The sequence below is a fragment of the Hipposideros armiger genome, unplaced genomic scaffold, assembly GCF_001890085.2.
Source record: "Hipposideros armiger isolate ML-2016 unplaced genomic scaffold, ASM189008v1 scaffold_27, whole genome shotgun sequence".
Classification (NCBI taxonomy): Eukaryota; Metazoa; Chordata; class Mammalia; order Chiroptera; family Hipposideridae; genus Hipposideros; species Hipposideros armiger.
Window position 1 is genome coordinate 3,001,220 of NW_017731377.1, and position 21,661 is coordinate 3,022,880.

Genomic DNA, 21,661 nt, shown 5'->3' on the forward strand with positions numbered 1-21,661 from the left:
GAAGCACCAATCATCTGACCTCGTCAGTATAATTGCATCTAGGGCACACAACACACACACACACACACACACACACACACGAGCTCACACCTGCTGGAGCTGACAGGTCCACGGCGCATGTCAGCCTCTGCTCCCTCCTCACATCAATGACTGGTTCCAGTAGAATCCACACATGTCCATCTCCTGGAGACTCAGTCACAGCCATCCTTGCTGAGGACACAGGCATCAGAGCCCACTTACCTAGGTAAAGATCTGGCTCTGTCACTTATAAGCCTTGTGGCCGTCTCGTGCCTATTACTTAACCCCTCTGGACCTCAGTTTCATCATCTGTAAAATGGGGATAATAAAGAGTATCTATTCATAGGGCTGCTATGGGATTTGAATGGGTTAATCCATGTAAACTTCTTAAACTAGTTTCTGGCACACAGTTGAGCTCCCCAAAAGTCTTAACGGACGTTATTAGTATCATCACCATCACCATCACCACTGTCCCCCACACTCCCTATGCCCCAGGCAACCAGAACCACCCACTCCCCACCCATTCCATGCTCTCAGCTCTCCACCCCTTGGCACTTGTGCTTCCACTGCCCAGAAAAGCTTCCTAACCTCCTCTTTCAGGCGAGCTTCTATTCACCCATCAAGACCCAGATCAAATGTGACCTCCTCCGTCATGCCCCCAGAAACAGTTACTCCCTCCTCTGTACAAACATCTATCACAGAAGTTAAAATGCGCTGCACCAGACCATACACTCCTAAAGGGGAGGTGGCTTTGAAAACCCATTCCCCACACAGCATCCGGCCCACGGCAAGTGCCTGACACATGGTGATGGTGTGCTGCCAGGGGAAAGTGGTCATCAGAGACCTAGAAGCAGGATAACTCCTCAGGGTGGGCTTAACCAAAAAAGGTAAACTCGGTGCCTTGTGCGTGCAGCAAGGGGCCCACCCCCCACCTCTGCCAATGCTCATGTGGAAGCATCAGGAAACCCCAAGAGCAAGGAAAGGTGACAGAGCACCAGACTGGTTTCCCCATAGGCCCTCCTCCATCTCAACACACCCAGTGAGAAACCTCCTCCTCCCTTCTGTGATCCTATAGCTTCCCCACGTAACCCTTCCCACTGAGCTTGGTATAAACCCGAGTTCCTTGCAGGGCCCAGCCTTCCCCTCCGTTCTCCCCTCATACCTCTCTTCCCCCTGCTCCCATGCCCACCTCCAGCTGTTCTGGGTCCTTTCACTTTCTGGAACAAACCAGGCTTCTCCTACCTCAGGGCTTTTGTGGATGCTGTTCCCTTTGCTTGGAAGGTTATTTTTGCTCTTCCTGAAATTGGCTCCTTCTCATTGTTTACACTCAGCTTAAATGTCAGGTGTCCGGACAGGTTTTCTCTGACCTGCCCCTGCCCAGAGTAGGCTCTCTCCAGACTTTGGTCTCCACACCATGTCTGTTTCTTCCACAGCATTTACCGCCTGTCATCTGTCTAACTGTTTTTGTTCTGTCTCCCCAGAGATGGGAGATGCATGAAGGCGTGGACCACCTTTATTATGGTCTCTCTTCCCTTCAGCATGTAGCAGGACACCTAATTTAATGCACCGTTGTGAAACAGCAGACTGTATCAATTATGTACCCATACTATACCAGGCTAGCTGCCCGAGAGACGAACATGCAGCTCCTAAGACCTTAACGACAACTCCCAAAGTAGTATACACACCTCACACGTGAAGAAGCCCAGTTGGGAAATTAACTTGCCTGTGTCATCAAGTCAGCAAAGGGCAAAGCTGCAATACACATGCGGCTGTTTGACTTTCCCGTGATTCTGGGCTGCTTTGCAAACCCGTCACAGTCCAGGGTACTGGCAGCTTTCAGCAGACACGGGACTCATGGCGAGTGTAAACGGTGTGTCAGAATAACATGCTCCCTTTAGAGCTTTATTTTTCTCTTTATTTAAACTTTCAAGACATCAGAGTTAAGGAAGACTCTGCTGAAATGCCCAAATGACTCTAGCATAATATTTGTATGGTGTATTATTAGTATGTCATTTTTCACTTGAGTCTGGATTTGTGGGGGAAATCGGATACAAACCCATCTTGTAGGTTGACTACTGCACTGTTAACCCAGCGGTAAGTGAGGACGAGAAGGCAGAGAGATGGCANAAGAAGAAAAGAACTCTTCTCTTTTTCTTTTACCAGTTGTTGGGGCAGCCTCAGCTGAAAGGCCTCAGAATTATGTGCAGATTCAAGTTGGATGGATGCAGTTAAAGGCTTTAGGTCTCTATAAAATCCATGCAAATTCTGCTTAACAGTGTAAGGTTTGAATGTTGTGTTTGAGAAGAAGCCATTGATAGGTGAAGCAGGACTGTGAGCTGGAGTTGTCTGGTCAGGGCACCCTATGTGTGGATGCCAAGCAAGTATCTTATGGGAGAGAAGGCAGGTTGTCTCCTCAAAAGAAGGAAACAGAGAGCTTGAGAGAGGCCAACCTGGAGGAAAAGAGAGAGGCCAAGTGTAAGCTGTGTTCTGGCCGGAGAAGGCAGGTGTGTGTCTCTGCGAATTGCTCATCATCTCAGTTATGGGTAAGATGCAAGACAGCCAGGAGAAAGGGGTGAGGAGGGACGTGCACATCTTTCCCTTCATTTATCTGCTCCTGGCTAAGACACAGAAGTGTGATGAGCAGCCTGGAAGTTGAGATCAGAGGCTGAAACCCCCACAGTAAGTCTCCGAGATGGGCGACTCCTGCTCAGCACAGGGTGAGTTAGGGAGAGGGGCTCTGCTCCCCTGGGGTGTGATCAGGCAGTGGCTGAGACAGGTAAGGGCTGGGGGTAGACACAGCGACTCCCTATAACTCTGGGCAAGGTGATTCATTATCTGATGGCGTTTGATGCCGTGGATTGGTCATTTTAATAACAGGTTTTACTTCTTGGTAATGAGGAAACGCAGTAGGAAACTCATAGCTCTGGTGTGTAGAGCACAGATCCATCACTTGCAGGCCACACAGTCAGATCACCATTACTTTCTGGGTGGCAGCTTCACCTAATTGTAACCAAAATCTTAAATGATCATGCAATCAACTTTTGTGTCCCAGACTTAGAGGGTGGGGGCAGCTAATGTCCACATGAGCAGCACTGGAAAGAGACCGGAAGGTATTTTTCACATAAGAAAAAAGAAAAAAGAAGGGAAGTGTTCCACTGTAGGGAAAGGAAGGCGGAGAGGGCGGTTTAACGGAGCCAATAGCTAAGCAACAGCCCCTGGGCCTTCCCTGCTCCTGAGAACCAGAACCAGAAGGCTTAGCTCTTCACCGCGAAGGGAAACCTGATGGGGAGACTAAAGCGGGAGCTGATGTTTCCTATGGGGTGCGTTTCATCCTCACTAGAGGAAGGAAGAAGTGCTTTGGGGCTGGTGGTTGAAGAGAAAGGCACAGACAGTTTAGCTTAGTCGGAGCAGAGAAACACAAACGAACACCCGCCTCTCTGAAGCACTTGGGTGCTGTCTGTCAGGGCACTTGCTAGACAGAGAAGCAAATGCAAAGCTAACGTACAAGACCCTGGAAGGTCTTTTGATGTAAAGGGAGCCGCAACGGAAGTTAAGAAAGAAAACTTATCAGGGAGGTTAATGCCAGACAGAAAGAGCCTTAATCAAATTTTAGTGTTCTACACTTGTTTAAAAGAAAACCAGTGTTTAAAGGCAGGATTTACTATTTGCTCATACTTCCTTGTCTTAGTAAAAACATGTTTGTTTTTACATAAATTGGGGACAAGATATCCATGGTTATTGATGGCCAGGTGTGTGTGTGTGGGAGGGGGGGCGAGGGGTTGCTACGAGGGCAAGCCTTGGTTTTTGAACCACATCTTATAGATGCTATGCTACCATCTCAGCTGCCGGTCCAATGTGGCACGAAGAGGAGACTTTTCTGAGAGCCTTTCTTGCTGTGTGACCTTGGGCAACTCCCTTGCCTCTCTGTGTTATGTTAAACAAGGAGTGTGGGCTAAATGGCCTTCATTGGCCTCTTCGGCTATAAAGTTTCTGTCACTCTAAAGCACTTTGGAAACTGAAGTCATGAGATTAGAGTTTATTGACACCAACAAAAGGTGCCTATCTCGGTACCCGCTCCCGGCATCTGCCCAGCTCCCACTCACAAGGGTAACTGAACACCTGCAAAGTGTTGCATGGTGGAGTTCCACTTATGAGCACAAGGCAAATCAGCTTTTGATTCCCTCGGAGAGAATCCCTTGCCCTAGGGAGAAGCATGGCCCCCACGTGTGTCCCCTGATCAGGGCTGGTCTGCACCACACCAGCTGGCCCTGTTCTAGGATCGGAGGTGGCTCTGCCTTCAAGTTCCAGTTCCAGCTCAAGACTTGGTAGTGGTCAACTATAAGTGAATATAAATATAAATATATATATATNTCAGGGCCTTCAGAGGCCCACACGATGCTGCTTTGGAGTTACAAATATAACCTGTCAACTCTCTGCTTATGTCCTTCAGTAGTTCCCTTCTCCAATGGGCTCAAAGCTAAGCTCCTTTCATGGCATCAAGATTTCATTCAAGGTCCTCCATGAGACAAACCCTTGGCCTTCTCTGAGGTCACCTCAGGCCAGCGCCTCACACTCCCTCCATCTCAGAAGTGCTCTGGGCACTCTGGCACCTCAGAGCACATGCATTTGCTCTTCCATCTGCCTGAAATGCCCTTCCCCCAGATATCTTAATGTCACCTCATTAAGACCTCTACTCCAATGTCAGCTTCTCAGCCAGGCCATCCCTGATCCCCACACTGCAGACTGTAAACTCCCCAGTGTCCCCTCCCACCTTCCATGCCTTACTTTCCACCGTAGCATTTCCCACCACCTTGATATACTTGGTCTGTTACTTGCCCGCCCCACACCCCTTTTTTTTTTCCAGTTCAGATATACCCTGATGCACTGAGCTCTTCAAGGGCAGGGCGATGATTTGGTCCAGTCCTTCTGAAGCTACATGCAAAACTGTATGGCTCTTTTTCTCATGAAAGAGTGCACAGCTATCCTTGGATTCTCAAGTGGGCCCATAGGGAAGGGGGCCTGTGAGCCCACCAGCCATCACAACTTCCTACCGTCATCCCTGAATCCGGGAAAGGAATTCTCTAGGAGTCTCCATTAGGAAGAGAACCTTGAGGACAGAAGACAGAGACGAAGAAGAACGAACACTTATTGAATGCTTCCAATGTAGCAGGCATTATTCCAGGTACTTTGCATATGTTATTTCATTCAATCCAGACGATATTCCATTGCAATGTCTATTGGTGCCCCAGTTTTCAAAAGAGGAAAACAAACCCAGGGAAGTAAAAGGACTTGTCTAAGATTACTGCATCAGGCATGTCCTTGACTCATGATGCTTGGACATCTGGGGTATTACTGACTCTGGAGGGACTGCCTCCCCACCCCTCCACCCCCTTAGCAAATTCCTAGAAATAGCTAGGCGTTGGTGCCTTTCATATGCAAACCAATCAATCCGGAGCCCACACCCCAACCACCTCCTTTATTGGGCGCTGACACTCCCAGGCCATTAGTCTCCTGCTCTAATCACCTTAGGACCAGGTACCAGATAACTAGGGACAGCCTCTGTGCCCTAGAGCCTCCTGAAATTATTCACACTAGCCAATCCTAAACCTGCTTCCACTGCCTCACCCCTTTCCTTCCTGTGGAAACCACAACTAAGGCTCTTACCCACATTTTCCCCTCACTCCCTCAACCTCCTGGTGGACCCTGGTGCTTCCCCATGTAGTGGGTCACGGGAAGGTGCCAGCCCTCCCCTCAAGGAGATTCAAGGTCAGACATTAGTGTTTAAAGGACCCAGCAGGAGGAAAGCTAAATCCAGCCCCCTGCTCCCCTAGCCTCTTCTTTCTTAGGTGCTGTTGGAGGTACCAAAATACCATCTTCATAGCCAGCTAGATAAAGGCAGACTTTAGAGATTCTAGAGCAAATGTCAGCCTCTCAGCTGGCGTGGCACAAGCCTTGCAGATGCCTGGATCCCAGCTGGCCCGGAACACACGGCGAGGAAGGCTGTCTGCTGTCACTAGAAAGTTCCAGTGCATCCATTCTCGTGGAGGAGCAATCGGCTGGCCAGGCCCAATGCCCTGAAGCTCCTGAGTGACCGCATTCTAACAGCCCATGAGATGACCTGAAAAGGACATGGGCTCTGGAATGGACAGACCGGCCTTAGTTTACTGCTTGTGATCCATGGATGTGGATTGCAGGATTCAATGAATTATGAATGTAAAAGGTATCGGCACATCTTTGAAACATATACATCCTACACTACATACATGTAAATACACATACATATATTGAAAGAATATATATATATATATATATATTGCGTATATATACATGTTGAATACATATGCAGTCACGTACCCCTTACCGATAGGGGTACATCCTGGGAAAGGCAACTTTGTCATTGTGAGAACATCACAGACTTGCACAAACTAAGACGGTATCGCCTACTACACACCTAGGCCATATGGTCTAGCCTAAGGCTCCTAGGCTCCAAGCCTGTACAGCATGTTGCTGTACAAAACAGCACAAGGCTAAATCAAGCACAAGAGAAAATGATGCAATCAAGAGATGCAGTAAACACATTATGCATGAGGCTGCTGCCTGCGTAACCCTACCATAGTGTTTTACAGAAAACTATGTGTTCATAAGTAGAAAGAGTACACTCTAAAATAACAATAAAAAGAATAGTGTATTAAACACACACACCAGTATAATATAGTTGTTAATTATCATTACCAAACTATGTACTGTACACAATTACATGTGCTATACTTTTACATGACTGGCAGTGCAGGTCTGTTTACACCAGGGTCACCCCAAACTCATGAGTAATGAGTTGCTTTATGATGTTATGACAGCTACGATGTCACTAGGTGATAGGAATTTTCAGGTCTATTATATTATATGGGACCATTGTCATAATATGCAGTCTGTCTGTTGACCAAAACATTGTTATGTGGTGCATGACTGTAATATATATACACAGTATTCTATAGTACCAAAGATGTGCCTATATGTTATATTTTCTCTCTCTTTGTCCCTCCTCCATGCATATATATATATATATATATGATAATATAGCCTATATATAATATATAAGATGTAATATGTAATATATAAGATGCAACATATAAGATGTAATATATATNAGAAGCACAGTGACAGGGTGTCTGAGAAAGGACAGGACTCTAAAATCAGAGGGTGGGAGCAGATGAAGTGGAAGTACCAGGAGGGAAAGTACAGTGCAGGGGATGGGAGGGATTGAGGATGGCAGGGAGGGCCCAGCCTTCAGGTTGAGGTAGGGAGGTGAGGTCTGGCAAGTAGAAGGCAGGGCCGTGGCTCAGAATGGACCAGGGCAGAGCTGCAGCGAGGGGCTAGAATATGGGAGCTCTGACACATCACCAAAAAGAGAACTTGAAGGAGAAACCAGAGCACTAGAGCATCTCACAGGGAAGAGGGCTCTGAGAAGCCCAGGGAGTATCTAGAGATGGCACCAAGACTGCTGCTGAGTGAAAATGGGTGGTGTCAATTGCAGGGCTGTTTTACAGATTGGGATGTGCAAGCCCATGTCTGTCACCAGCTGCTCTCCTCCACCCTGTGCCACAAAGTGCTCGGTCCCACTGCTAAATCACACGTTGGAAAAACACTTAGGGAAGAGGGATTGGACAAGGGCTAAGTGCAAGACAGGACAGGAGTAGGAAGAGTCAGCTGGGCAGGGGCTCTCGGCCCCCTCGCCCCTGGCTCCATCCCATCGCATGTAACCACGGTCAAGTTCCTCCCATCTGACAAAGAGTAGCCCCCACCCTCTGTCCTGTCCCAATGTGATCCCACCTCTCCTTGTCTCTTCTCCAACCTTCTCAAGGATGATCTCCTTGTTTCACTCACTCTCCCACCTCCCATTTACTCCTGACCCCCCAACCCCAATGTGGCCATTCATACAAGTCCCTATTTAGAGAACAAGTGATTATGCTACCTTTGCATGGTCAGGATACCACTTGATTAGTGATTGTTACTGGGTGATCTTTGCTTATTTGTGTGGTTGTTATTATGGAGATTAAGGGGAGCTCTCATGGAGGTCATCAACCAATTCCTAAGCACAGCATTAAGAGGACGGGTTTCCTGCATGCCTCCTAACTCCATGATTGTGGACCCATTCTGTCCTTCTTCACACTTGACATTAGCTACCCCCCAGTTATGGCATCCTTTCCCTACTGGACTATTATCCCCATTTTACAAATGAGGAAACTGGATGTGAAATTAAGAGACTTGGATGTGGCCACAGCTATGTTTCTGACATTGCATACTCACCAATTTGTAGGGCATTGTACCCCACTGGGTTGGTCCCCTAGAGATTCCCAAAACCAAGAAACATGCTCAATTGGCTTTTGTCTAGGTGTATGTCAAGGTCAATATCTCCCTGTTTCAACCCTCACCTCCTCCCTCTCTCCCACTGAAGCTAACATTTGGGGGGACTCCGCCACCTACTTTTCAAATTTCCGTTGTGTATTTTCCCCTCATTGAGCTCCTTTTAGATGGACAGTTCTTCCCTTTCTACCTGTCAAACTTCCCCTATCTTCCTACATTTTAAAAAAGCCCAGTCTCTTCTTGGAAATACTCCCAGAAAAAGATAAGACAGCTGTGTGCACAGCTCTCTAAGCATCGCCGTCTGTCTCCTGTCCTCACCTCCACCCAGAGACACAGCAAGGGAGTGTCAAAGGTATTTTCCTCCCCGGAGAAACAGGGAGAAGGGAACAAGCCTCATGGATGCCATCTATGATCCAGGCTCAAAGACGTTATGTAACTTCATCAAGGTTACACAGGTTGTACGCAAGAATGCTAACACGGAATCCTAGGATCCTCTCACTCCTCAGACAGGATCAGTGTGCTAGAGCTGGCTCATCCTGGCTTCCAAGATCCCACTGTTAAGTTTGCAGGAATTTTGTTGGTGGATGATGTCATGTTGGAGCCTTAAAAGAGACATGATGGGAGTACTTATACCACAGAAATTGGCAAACGCTACAAATCAGGGTTCCCCCACTCCTGCTAAGAGCTGGTTGTTAAACATTTACCAGCACCCCACTGGTCAAGGTAAACTATATTCTTCCTGAAAAGCTTGATGGACATTGTTGCAAATTAGAAGAGCCCCATAAGGCTCTTCACCATATTCCAGTGCCATACTTCTGGGCAAACCAATGCACTACCTGAACAATTATATTCTGTAAGTCTGACGTGGCAGCAACAAAGAGATCATTCTCCTATTTAAACTTTCACTGAAAATACATTCATAGTAAATAATTTAAGGTCTACCAGTTTTCTTTGAATGCAGTCTTTCACAAGCACTGACATACTCATTTTCGTCACATTTCTGTCTTTGCAGAGGGTGTGATCCCCACATGAAATTACCACATGGAGTAACCTTAAGACACCCCTGACATTTCCAGACTGACCCTCAGGAAGGGTAGATGTAACCCTTAGAACTGACATATATATATGTGGCTGAGGCAATCTGGAAAAACCCAAGGTCAATCAAAGTGGCCTGGTGTAAACATAGGAAAGGAAGAGTAGAATGTCTCAGGAAGGTTGACAGCTTAGAAATTATACCATACTCTGGCTGATGACAAAGCTCTTTAAGATAAGGGAGATGGTCTAAAGAAGACAGAATTCAAATCTGGCCACTACAATGGTAATCTGTTTACCACTGTCTTACCATGATTTATATGAAATACTTCTTTATTGGCTCTGAATCCAGGATTATCATGTCATCTGATAATCTCTAAATTTACAATAACAACCCTACCACCCCTCTATTGAACAGTGTCCTTGGCACTTGACACATATTGATTAACTTCGTTACCTTTCCCTACAAATGTATCTGACGTAGTAGGCTGACTTTCAGATGAGGAGACTAAGGCTCACAGGATAAGTAACTTGTCCATATCAAGTAATTTTGAAATCACAAAACCAGGATTTGAACACAGGCCTGCCTAACTCCAAAACTCAGATTCTTTTTTTAATCACTGGGATAGGCATATCTCCCCATTCACACCCACAAATTAATGAATCAGTATTCAGATCTATACATTCATTTCTTATCAATTTGGTTATCTTGACTCAGCCCTCTGATCATCTCTGTGAGCACTGATGAAGTCAAATTTGTGGGCCTGCAAAGCTGAGGACCCACTCCTGAAAAGCCTTGTCTGTCTGTCTCAGTAAGTGCAGAGGTGGTGACACCTCTATTCCACCTCTGTTGGAATGGCCTTCTAACTGGTTTCCCTGCACCTGCCCTTGTCACAATACAGCCAAAGTGACTAAGCTAAAGACTGTCCTCCACGTGGCTTCCCAGGCATGGAAGACTGTCAGTGGTCGCTGATTTTTCATGCCTTTCTCATGGGAGGAAATGCAATCCTGCCCTGTTGAACTCTGGTGTGACTGGTGACATGCTCTGGCAAGTGATACATGAGCAGAAATACATGTGTCACTTCCAGGAAGAAGGGCATGGTCTCCCATGCTCCAAGAAGAGGCTGTTCCACCAGTCACATATGACAGACATGCAACAGGCGAGAAATGAATCAAAGTTGTTTTAAGCCACTGAAATTGTTCCCATANTTTGTGGGGGAAATCGGATACAAACCCATCTTGTAGGTTGACTACTGCACTGTTAACCCAGCGGTAAGTGAGGACGAGAAGGCAGAGAGATGGCAAAAGTGGGAGAGGCTGGCATTGAGCAAGATCCATGAAACACTCGCCTGTTAAAGTCACAGTGACCTTCCTAACCATCTATTAGCATTAATGGTATAAAGTAGACAGGTATCATCAAAGGCCAGCCAAAGCAAGGCCAACAGCCATGGTTCTCACTAGCAAAGCTTGCAGAAAGTATGTCTACAATAAAAAAAAAGTTCTACCACCACCAACAACAAAATGGCCAGATGCTGTACGAAGCACTTGACATTTGTCATGTCATTGAATGCTTATAGCAACCCTCTGTGATAGGTCCTAATATTTTCACCATTTCAGAAATGAGAGAACTAAAGAACAGAAAGGCTCAGTAACTCCCCAAAGGTCAAACAACTATCAAGGAGCAGGCAGGAGCCTCTCCCGTCTTTCCATGCTGCCACACTTTAAGCACTCACACGACTGGGAGAGTCCTTCCAAGTCACCAACAGGTCCTTTCCAAGTTCATAGACTTCCTCTCCCCTTGTCCAATTTCTAATGTTTAAGCTGATTTTCTTCAAAGTGCATGCACGTCATGCAGCTTTTTATGGGAAAAAAGAGGGAAGGCATCTATTATCATAACAAAATGGTCTGGTGATGAGCAGACGGCCTAGTAGTTGAAGCAAGAGCAAAACGCCAAGCCCCTTGTGGCCTGTGCTCAGTGACCGCAGGTTTCCTCTCTTCCTATCAACCCTGCTACCCCTGCAGATCCCATCCTTACCTTGGTAATTCACAACCCAAAGGCAAAGATTGCCACTGAGCTTTATTTAGCCCAGTGGTTCCCAAACGTGTTTAACCACGAAAGCCTATTTCAAGAAATCCCTATTCTGTACCCCAAACAAACATGGGCAAATGCTCACCCAACCTCTGAGCTGCTGGCACAAAAAGAGGGGGTGCGGGAGGAAGGGCCCGAGATAGACTCCTCAGAGCACATGACCCGCGTCACTCCAGCTTTTCTCCCCAGGTGCCTGCAGGTGGCAGCACCTCCAGCAGCCCTGGGCCGTCGCTGACCTTGGCCCCACTGGTGTCCCACGTAGGGACTCACAGGAAACAACATCTGCTGCCCCTTGAGTTTCCTTTGCAGAGATTTCACATCTAGCCTCTCTGTGTTTATGATCTGAGAAACTATCATAAGATGGCTCAGCAAGGAGGCTGGGGGAGATGGCCCACAGGGCCAAAGTGGGTGGGGTCTCCCAAGGACCTTGTCCTCACTACTCACCACCAGGCCCTGGAAATGATAAACACACCCCTTCGACGCCTGCAGAGTTTAACAGTTTACAAAGCGATCTATGTGCTTTACATCAGTGCATCCCCCTAAAAATCAGGTATTATTGCTGACCCATTATACCAAAGAGGAAAGGAGGCCTTGAGGGTTACTGGAAGAGCAAAGTTGGTCTGACCACTTTGGGGACCTGGTGTGAGACTGCCTTAGAGTTATGTCAGGGAAATCTAACCTCACGAGGGGCTCTTGGGCAGCCAAGCTGGCATCCTGGGACTTCTTGCGGCTGTAGAGACCAGTGCTGTCTGGACTGGGCTCTGGGGACTTCTTGGAGACTATCAGGGACCACAGGGGCCAGGAGGGCGGAGGAAGGCCAGTGGGCAGAGTGTGCCGAACTCTGGACTCCCCCATCTACCAAGAACAGAGCTACTGGGGCCTATTTTATAAATGGCGCTTTCTACTGAAGCTTTGATTTGAAGCAAGAGCACCACAGCTTAAAAATCTCTGCAGCTGCTGCGTAACGTGATTTAGCCTTTTGGTCACGTGCTATTTCTAGGCCATCTCTCGCACCCTGTATACATTTGAACACCTCAGCCTAGGCCAGCACCAAAGGAAAGCGGCCATTCCCCCCAAATTGGGAGACCAGGGCCCTGCACTCTATTGCTCCCAGGGACGTTTGAGACCCCAGCTCTGCTGTGCTCATATGAACCAAGGGGCCACGAGCAGGCTTGCAGGCTCACACACATGTGTTAGGGGAACGTCTGTGCCGCTCATGCACGCTTGGGGTGGGCTGGGTCAGCATCACATGGGGACATGGGCCCAATGAAGACGCAGGAATCAGGACGGGTGATGCCCATAGAGAGTGCTGGGCACTGAGTGTGTAGAGGTGGCCGCCAGGTGGTCCCCAGATAGAATGGGGGCCTGTCCCGGCCCACAAGGTCGTTCCCCCAGGCTCCTGGGGGTGGGGCACTCACAGGGCAGCGTGTCGGCCCTGTTCTTCTGGATCATTATGCAGAGCTGTAGCACCAGTTGGGGGGCGCTCTCCAGGAAGGTCTCGAGGAGGCGCAACATGTTGACGTCTGCATATTCGTACATCATAGCCCAGTAGAAGCGCCGCTGGTGTTCCTTCCGCCGCTGGCTCTGAATACCCAGGTACATGGTGCGGATATACCTGCCGAGAGAGACGGGACAGAACAGAGTGTGGGTCGGGGTGGGGGCTTTGGAAGGGCAGTGCCACCCCCTAAAACCAGAACTGCCTATGCTGGTGTCCCCTCCTTTGCTCTGAGGTTTTCCAGATTCTTGAACCAGCGCTAGGGGTCCTCCCAGCCCAGGACACAGACACCGTGCTAAGGCTTCAGGGGAGCATTTGTAGAGCTTCTACTGAACGCCACTGGCTGGCTGGGTCCCAGGCGGCAGGCGGGTGTGATTCCCACATAGAACAGTCGGGGATCAGCCAGGACTCCACAGCTACATGGGATATGGAGCAACTAGGGGCCGGCCCCAGGCCGTTAGATGTGGAAGTTTGTGCACCCCCTTCTCACTAAGGAGACACAGAGCCTGCAATGAGCCTCCGTCCAGGTGTGGCCCGGGACGCAGTCACACAAATGCCCTGCCCCCACTCTATCAGGGAGGACAAGGAACGAAGGAAGCGGGTTCAGTTGGAGGACATGGGCTTTGGGTTCAAATCCCAATGGTGTCATTTGCTAATGGGACCTTGGACTGCTTATTCTAACTCCATGTTCTTTCACTCTTCTTTAACATGAGGGGAAGGGTCACAGTGTCACAGAGTTGGCCGGGGAGATTAGGGAGATGAGTGCTGGGCACGCACGCGGGGTCCACGTAAGAAAACCCCATGCCTTACTTTTACCCGAACTTTCAGGAGCTGCCTCTGAGTCAGTCAAGGGGAAGAGTCAAAGGACCCTCTAAGCTGGCCAGCGGTCTCTGAGGCCAGGGCAGAGCCAGAGGAACTAGCAGCGGCAGGCCAAAAGCAAGCTTCAGAAAGCATGGTTTTATGGTCCACTTGGGGTCAAGAACACGAACCATAAACATCAGGACAGACCCACACACGCGTCCCTGACCATCCCCGGGAATGTGTATCACTGTGCCTTCTACAATGGCAGCCTAGCTTCAATCAGCGGCTGAGAGCGTAGTTGACACGCTATGTAGTCCCCATTATCTTTGAGCACTGTCAGGTGCCCACCTGGGGCTGCTGAGTGGTTCCTTCTCTCTGTCCCCATCACCACCTGGTACCCATCACCACGCCTCCTGCCTGGATCGAAGCGAAAGCCTCCTCACTGATCTTCTGGTGCCCGCTCTGGCCCCAGAACCACCCACTTTTCACACAGCAGCCAAGGTGCTCTTTGAGAATCATAAATGCAATCATGGCATCCCCTTCTTTCAACCCTCCCGTGGCTTCCCATAATGCTGAGAATCAAATTGCACCCCCCTCTTTGGCTCATGAGACCCTGCGTGCCCCTCCAGCCTCACCTCCCATTTTCTCTCCCCCCTTTTTTGTGTCTTTTCTGTCTCCTGGGGAGCACATGAGGTTGTCGTTCACTCTGTGTCCCCAGTTCCTATGGATATAGAAGGAAGGCCCTGCACTCCAGGGCTGAGGAGTCCTGGTGGGGTGACACTGTCACAGCCCCATGAAGGTGGCCCATGGCCACATGTGCGGCACATTTGGGAGGGAATCACAGAGCAAGCCCCTGACAGGTGCTCTGTATTGCCCTGGAGCAAAGGAGATAGGACATTATCCAAAAACCTTGCCTCAATATTACAGAAGCCCACACTTTAAAAGCAAAGACACAGAAGCATACATGTGTAAGATAATTTAAAAACTGCAAAGTGATGCCCCTCTCCACTTCTAAAACGGGAGGCCCTCCTCCAGAGCACTGATCACAGACTGGACCCCCACGGATGAACACATGCTTCAGGGTCCCCTTGAGTGTGCATCAGGATACAAAGCAGCCCTCTGAACTGCAACACACACGAGGGCGGCAAGGTGCACCCATCCAACACCTGGCTTTCTCTCCAGGTGAAGAGCCTTTGGGTGCTGTAGGTCTAAAGGTCCCACCCAGGGGAGCTGGGACTGACGCCCTTATTTCCCTCCAGATACACTCCCAAGAGTGAGCGGAGAAACAGTCCTGCGGGAAACTAAAGGATAGAAGGCACTGCAGGGGGGCTGTCAGGGAGGGAGGGGTGTGGGAGAAGGGCAGGTGCTTCCGGGTCCATCACCTCTTGGGGTTCTTGACAGGCCTTGTGGGGCAGGCTGGTTATTGTCATTTAACACATGGGGAAACTGAGGCTCTGAAGGGAAACGAAGCATCGAATTCTGGTTGTGTTCCAGGTTCTGTCACTTCCTAGCTGTGGCACTTCCCATGAGTCTTTGCCTCTCTCTCTGCCTCAGTCTAAGTTCTCCAAATCAAGGGACCAGGGAAGACGCTTGGAAAAGGGCAGGGAGATTTTTGTACCTTATCTGTAAAGCTACAGGGACACACACACACACACAGAGAGAGAGAGAGAGAGAGAGAGAGAGAGAGAGAGAGAGAGAGAGAGGACAAGGGACACAGAAAGAGAGACAAAGAAAGAGACACGGGAGGGAATGGAAGGAGAGAGAAAGGAGAGGGAAGGAGTGTCAAAACTTGGGGCCTGAAGGGGAGAACTGAGTGGAAGAGGTGATGGCAACAATAAACCTGGGCAGGGAGGGCCCGCTGTAAGAAGACATGGTCATAGGAACTTAGGGAGAATCGGGGAGTTCAGGCTCTGAATCAAGGGTGAAAGGAAGGGTCAGACTGATCAGATCTGATGGTGGCTTGGAGGACAGGGGTGCAGTGGCTGAGGTGCGGAAACAGGGCTGTGAGTCCAGAGGTTCTGTACCAGCACCCAGAATAGCCATGTGCCCAGCAGAGCCTTGGTGCCCAGGGTCTCATGGCTCAGATGCGGCCTCCGTGGTCCCAAACTCAGCTCTGCCCACAGGTGGCACTTGCAATATACAACGCCATAGGACAAGACCACAAATCTGTACTTTTCAGGGGTACACTCAGACCACAGACTCTGCCTCTTCTACCCTCCGAAAGTGGTCCCAGGCCAAGGTAACATCAACACTCAGATTCACCTAGGTCTGCCCTACCGGGGCAAAAGGGGCATTTAATCTGACCCGCTACCCCCCCATTTTCCCTAAGCATCAAGCCCCTCTGCCCATCGTGGCCAGGGAAATGGAAGGCAAGGAGCCCAGAACATGCTGATTCAACTGTAATGCCTGCAGGGAAACCAACCTCGAATCTCCTCTGTGAGAGCATCCTGTGCTATGGGAAGAAAGGAGGGTGGCAGTGGGCAAAGCCAGAGCCTCTCCCCAGTGCTGATAAGCAAACAGAGGCCTGGAGCCCAGAGTGCACCAGGATCAAGTCTGAAACCAAATTTGGAAACCGTGCCCCTTAGGACACCAACTCACACAGCCTCCCACACTAGAGTCCAGTTTAGGGTTTCCCAATCAAGTGCTTTCTATCTATTCCTCTCCTGCAAACTCCTCTTCTATCCTTAAGTCCTTGGTTCCCCAGAAGACAACTGAGGGGTACGTGTAAAATCCAGAGTGGGTCTAAGTGACCTCTGGGACACCCAGCGTGCTGCTTCTTGCTAAGTGCTTGAGAGGTTCCAGCCCCTGTGCAAAAACAGCCCTGGCCTATGGCCACAAGGTGGCGCCAGACCCTAAGCCATGCAGGAAGGCTGCTCCTGGCGGTGATCTCATCCCCAGCCAGCAGCCTCCTAAGGTCCAGCACCCTCCTTTACGTCAGCGTCGGGGTGCAGGGGGTGGCAGGTGAGGCCGCGGGGCAAGCGCAGATGTGTGAGTTCCTAAAGGAAAGCACGACATCTGCAGGAGACGCAAGGTGGGCTGCTGCTCCCCCAAACCCTCAATTTCTCCCCCTCCCTGGCAGGTGCCAGAAAGCTCACCTCCCTCAGGAAGATAGTCCAGGAGAGAAGACACCCAAATCTCCTCCTCCTGGGTTTGCTTCCACATCTGGTGTCACCTCCTGTCACACCATTTCTCTCCTAAGAACATCACATCATGAAATGCATGGGTCTCAAAGCAGGGAAGCAGTGTGTCATCATGGAGTGAGGACTCAGGGGAGCTGGGTCTGGCCTAAGGTCTGCAGACTGGACAGCCTTGGACAAGTCACTCCAGAGGCTGGGCCTGCGCTATGCACCCACCTCAGGGGCAGACTGGAGGACCCCCGAGCTTCCATCAGCATTTTATAACTTCATCCTTCATCCTTCAGGCCAAAAGGTATGGCCTAGCATCTTTACAGATAATAATACCTGAGGTTTGCGCCGTGGCGCTCATATGTGCCAGGCACCGCTCTGGGCATTTTGTACTTATTAACTCATTTAATCTTCACAACAACCTTCTAGACGCAATAGTACCCTCATTGTACAGAGGGCAACCGAAGCACTGAGGTTAAGGAATGTGCTTCGATTTACCCAGGGGACCAGTGCTCTTAACTCCTACCCATATGCCTCTCAGAGGTGGACCGTTTGTCTCTTTTCCTCTGAGCTTAGTACAGTGGGAAAGCACGGTTTACCCAAAACACCTGGGTTCTCTTCCAGTTCTGTCACTGGCTGTGTTATCTTAGGGGTTATTTCCTAACCTTTCTGAGCCTCAGTTTCCTCATCTGTAAAATGCCTGGGCCAGAGTAGGACCCCAGGACATGCTGAACAAATAAATGCATGCAGTCATTCCCTCTTGGGAGGGTGTGGGGGGCTCAAATGAGATGCCTGCGAGAATATATGGGAGGCCAGAAGCCACAGATGGCAGCTAGGTCTACTCCTCCCCCGACTCAGGTGCTTTCCTCCTGCCTTTCCTTCAACCCACTCTGCTTATTCTCCTCTGAATTCTATCTCTTCCCCTTACTTTATAAACCATGGAATTGTTTAAAGCTCCTCATACCTACTGCCAGGATAACTTACTAGTTCTCTGAGCACATTTTCACTTTACACTAGCACTTTGAGGGAGACAACATTTGTCATCTCCTTCTTCCCACTGGCTCACCGGAGGCTCAGAGGGACTGAGTGATTTTCCCAAAGTCACACAGCCAGTCATGATTCAGACAAATCGGAGATGGTCTTGCCCAAACTAAGTTGCCTCACTGGGAGTCACCTCTGCCTGACTCTGGCTGAGATGAAAAATAAGTGATTTCTGCAAGATAGGAGGCTGAATAGGGTTGCCTCTCTGGGCTTACAGTCCCCTGTTATTTCTTATAACGTTCTCAGGAGCAGCATTTTGAAACCTCTGATTGTAGAGAACAACCCACCCTCAAAGCACCAGACAGGGCTGAGTCTAGTTGTGAGGCCTGAAGCTTAGAGAATCCTCTTCAAGAAAAATAGTAACACCTACTAAACATGTAAAGTAGAAATAGCATCAATTCTACACACTTTTTTTTTCCCAGAAAAATAAAAGGGGAAAGAACCCTTCCCTGTTCGTTTTATGAGGCAGCATTACTCCAATATCAAATCCAGACAAATACCAAACAAGAAAATAAAACTACAGACAATAGTCCTCATACACATAAATGCAAAAATCTTCAACAAAATATTAACAAATCAAATCCAGTGATATACAGAAAGAATGATATACACCGCCAATTCAGGTTTATCTTGGGAATATAAGGTAGGTTTGATATTCAAAAATCAATCAAGGTAATCAATGACATTAATAAGAAAAAACACATATCACATTGATGGAGAAAGCATTTGACAGAATTCAACATCCATTCATGATTTTCAAAAAAATTCTCAGCAAACTAGAAATAGAAGAGAACTTTCTTAACCTGACAGAGATGCAGGGCATAACAAACACACGCAGTCAATATCATACTTAATGATAAAAGTCTGAATTCTTTCCTCTTAAGATCAGGAGCAAGGCAATGATGTCTACTCTCACCACTCCTATTCAACATCGTACTAGAAGTACCAGCCAGTGCAATAAGTAAGAAAAAGAAATAATGTATATACAGATTACAAAGAAAGAAGACTGTCCCTATTTGTAAATGGCATGGTTGTCTAAATAGAAAATCCCAAGGAATATACAAAAAACTTATAGAACTACTTAGTAAGTTCAGCAAAGTCTCATGACACAGGTCAGCATATAAAAATCAAATGCATTTTTATACACTACTAATGAATAATTAGAAACTGAAATTTTAAAAATATGTAATATTTGAATTAGCTCCCCAAAATCAAATGCTTAGAAATAAATCTAATATTTTGTGCAGGGTTTGTATGTTGAAGCTACAAAATACTAATAAAATAAATCACAGAAAATCTAAACGATAGACATATCATGTTCGTGGATTAAAAGACTCAATATAGTGACATTATGACAATTCTCCCCAAATTGATCTACAGATTTAACACAATTTCAATAAAAACCCCAGCAGGATTTTCTTGTAGATATAGACAAGCAGATTCTAAAATTTATATGGAAAGGCAAAGGAACGAAGACAGCCTACACAATTTTGAAAAAGAAGAACAAATTTAAAGAATTCACACTACATTAAAACTTACTATAAAGCTACAGTAATTAAGACAGTGCAGCATTGGCAAAGAGAGAGAAACACAGGTCAATGGAACAGAATAGACCCCAGAAACAGACCCACCCATATATGGTCATTGGGTTTTTTTACAAAGGTGCAAAGATAATTCAATGGAGAAAAGCTGTCTTTTCAATAAATGTGGGAGCAATTAGTCATTTCTGTGCAGCAACTAACTTAAACTGTACCATAGGCTAAAATGTAAAACTATAAAACTTTAAAGAGAAAACATAGGAGAAAGTCTTTGTGACCTTGCATTAGGCAGGGAGTTCTTAAACAGGAGAGCAAAAACAGATCCATTAAAGAAAAGGAAAAAAAAATCAATGAATTAAAAAACTTTTGCTCTGTGAATGACATTGTTAAGAGAATGAAAAGACAAGCTACAGACTGGGAGAAAATATTTGCAAATCACATATCTGACAAATAATTTGTTACCCAGATGATATACAGAACTCTCAAAATTGCCAACTCAGCAGGAAGGAAGACCAGAAGAGCCTAAGCAAAGGAGAAGTGACAAGACTTCCCACCTAGCCACCCCTTTCTGCTCCTTCTCTCTTGACCAGGGTCCCCTTGGGCCTGGCCCCAAGGACCCAGCCACTGAGGGGAAGACTCTGTGATGACATGCCAGGGTGAGAGGCGAGGAACAGTTGTGTGGCAATAATTCGCCCCCGGGGCTGCCTTGAGCCTGGATAGGGAATTAATGGGTAGTGGCTACACGGATTTAAGGCAGAGATAGCCCCACAGCCCTATCCCAGAAGCCCCCTTGGGCCAAAGCAGCTACAGCGGGGGGACTACTCGGTGAGGGCTGGGGATCTTATTGTCTACTTAGGTTGCCAACATGTGGGGGAAGTCTTAGCAATCTCTAGCTCTCACCACTCACCTAGTAAGTACCTTTTTTGGGAACCCAATTCTGTGAGCTCTTCTATCCCACGCAGGGCATGGTGGTTGCCTGAGAGGGTGCCTCAGACCCCAGTCTGGCCTTGGTCCTTCAAACTTCCCCTAGGAAGGGAAGGAGGAGCCTGAGATGAGGTGGCATCATGAAGCAGGAGGTACAAGCAGACCTTGCCATCGCACAGACTGGACTCCAGCCTTAAGTTACTTAACATCCCAGGCCTGCCTTCCTCTTCCATGTGCAACTCTCCAGGCACAGGGCCAGCAGGTGTCGCTGTGATAAGGCTGCCCCTCCAGAGCTCACATGCCAGTCAGGGAGGGGAGACAACCCCAGGAAGCCACTGGATATCTGCTGGGCTTATGCTGGGTGGGGGCCATGGTAGACCCTGCGTCTCACCTGCATCCCACAGTGCAGAGTAGGCTCCGAAGGGGGTGGAGGGATGGGAGGCTGGGGTCTGCATAGGGGCCCACAGACGCTCCCTCTTCGTGGACATCTGCAAATGCTGCCCTGGCAGCAGAGCTGGAACAAAACCACACAACACAGCTCCTACCACCCACCTCCCGGGGCGCCCAGGTTTTTGCCAGCAGTGCTCAGACCCCCCAACAGCCCATCCATGGCTGTGGCCCCTGAGCCTGGGCTGCCACCACCAACAGCAGCCAGGCCTGTGGGGTGGCTGTGCCTGGGGCTGCACTCTGACCCCTTCAGCTCTGTATGGAAAGACCCGGAAAGCTGACCTCAAAGGCAAGACAGTTTTTCTCTGAAAGTAATAATACAGTTATTCACCTGGAGGGCTCTTTGTTGCTTTAAAAAAAAATGTCTTTATATTTTTGTTGCATTGAAATACAGGTAGCCATGCCTCCATCCTGAGGCACCTCTGCCTTTATCCCGGGTGGGTATGGTGCACCACCTCTCTCTCACACATACACATGTACACCACTGCACCCATACACACACCACCTGCAGGAACACACTCCACACAAACACCACACATAGACACGCATGCACACTGTACATTCCTGGTGTGTACATGCTAACTACACATGAATTTTCTCCACCCACATGGCCATACCCTGTGTCCCACACAGCACAGAGACCCACATACAAACAAACCATATGCATGTACACGCTACAAACGTCTAAGCCACCACCTATACAGACACCTGTAGGCACATGATCACACCTCTGAGTCACAGCCAACCCTGGATTACTGAGGAGGTGGACTCCCACCTGCACCCCACCTCC

At 48.4% G+C, this 21,661-nt stretch overlaps 1 protein-coding gene across 1 annotated transcript in view; it reads right to left on the bottom strand.

Annotated features, from left to right (window-relative positions):
* XKR6 (XK related 6) overlaps nt 1–21,661 on the bottom strand; it is a 296,553-nt gene that overhangs the window by 18,291 nt on the left and 256,601 nt on the right. The window contains exon 4 of the mRNA XM_019636118.1: nt 12,919–13,115. Within this exon, the coding sequence (XP_019491663.1) occupies nt 12,919–13,115 (197 nt within the window). The remainder of the gene's footprint in view (nt 1–12,918; nt 13,116–21,661) is intronic.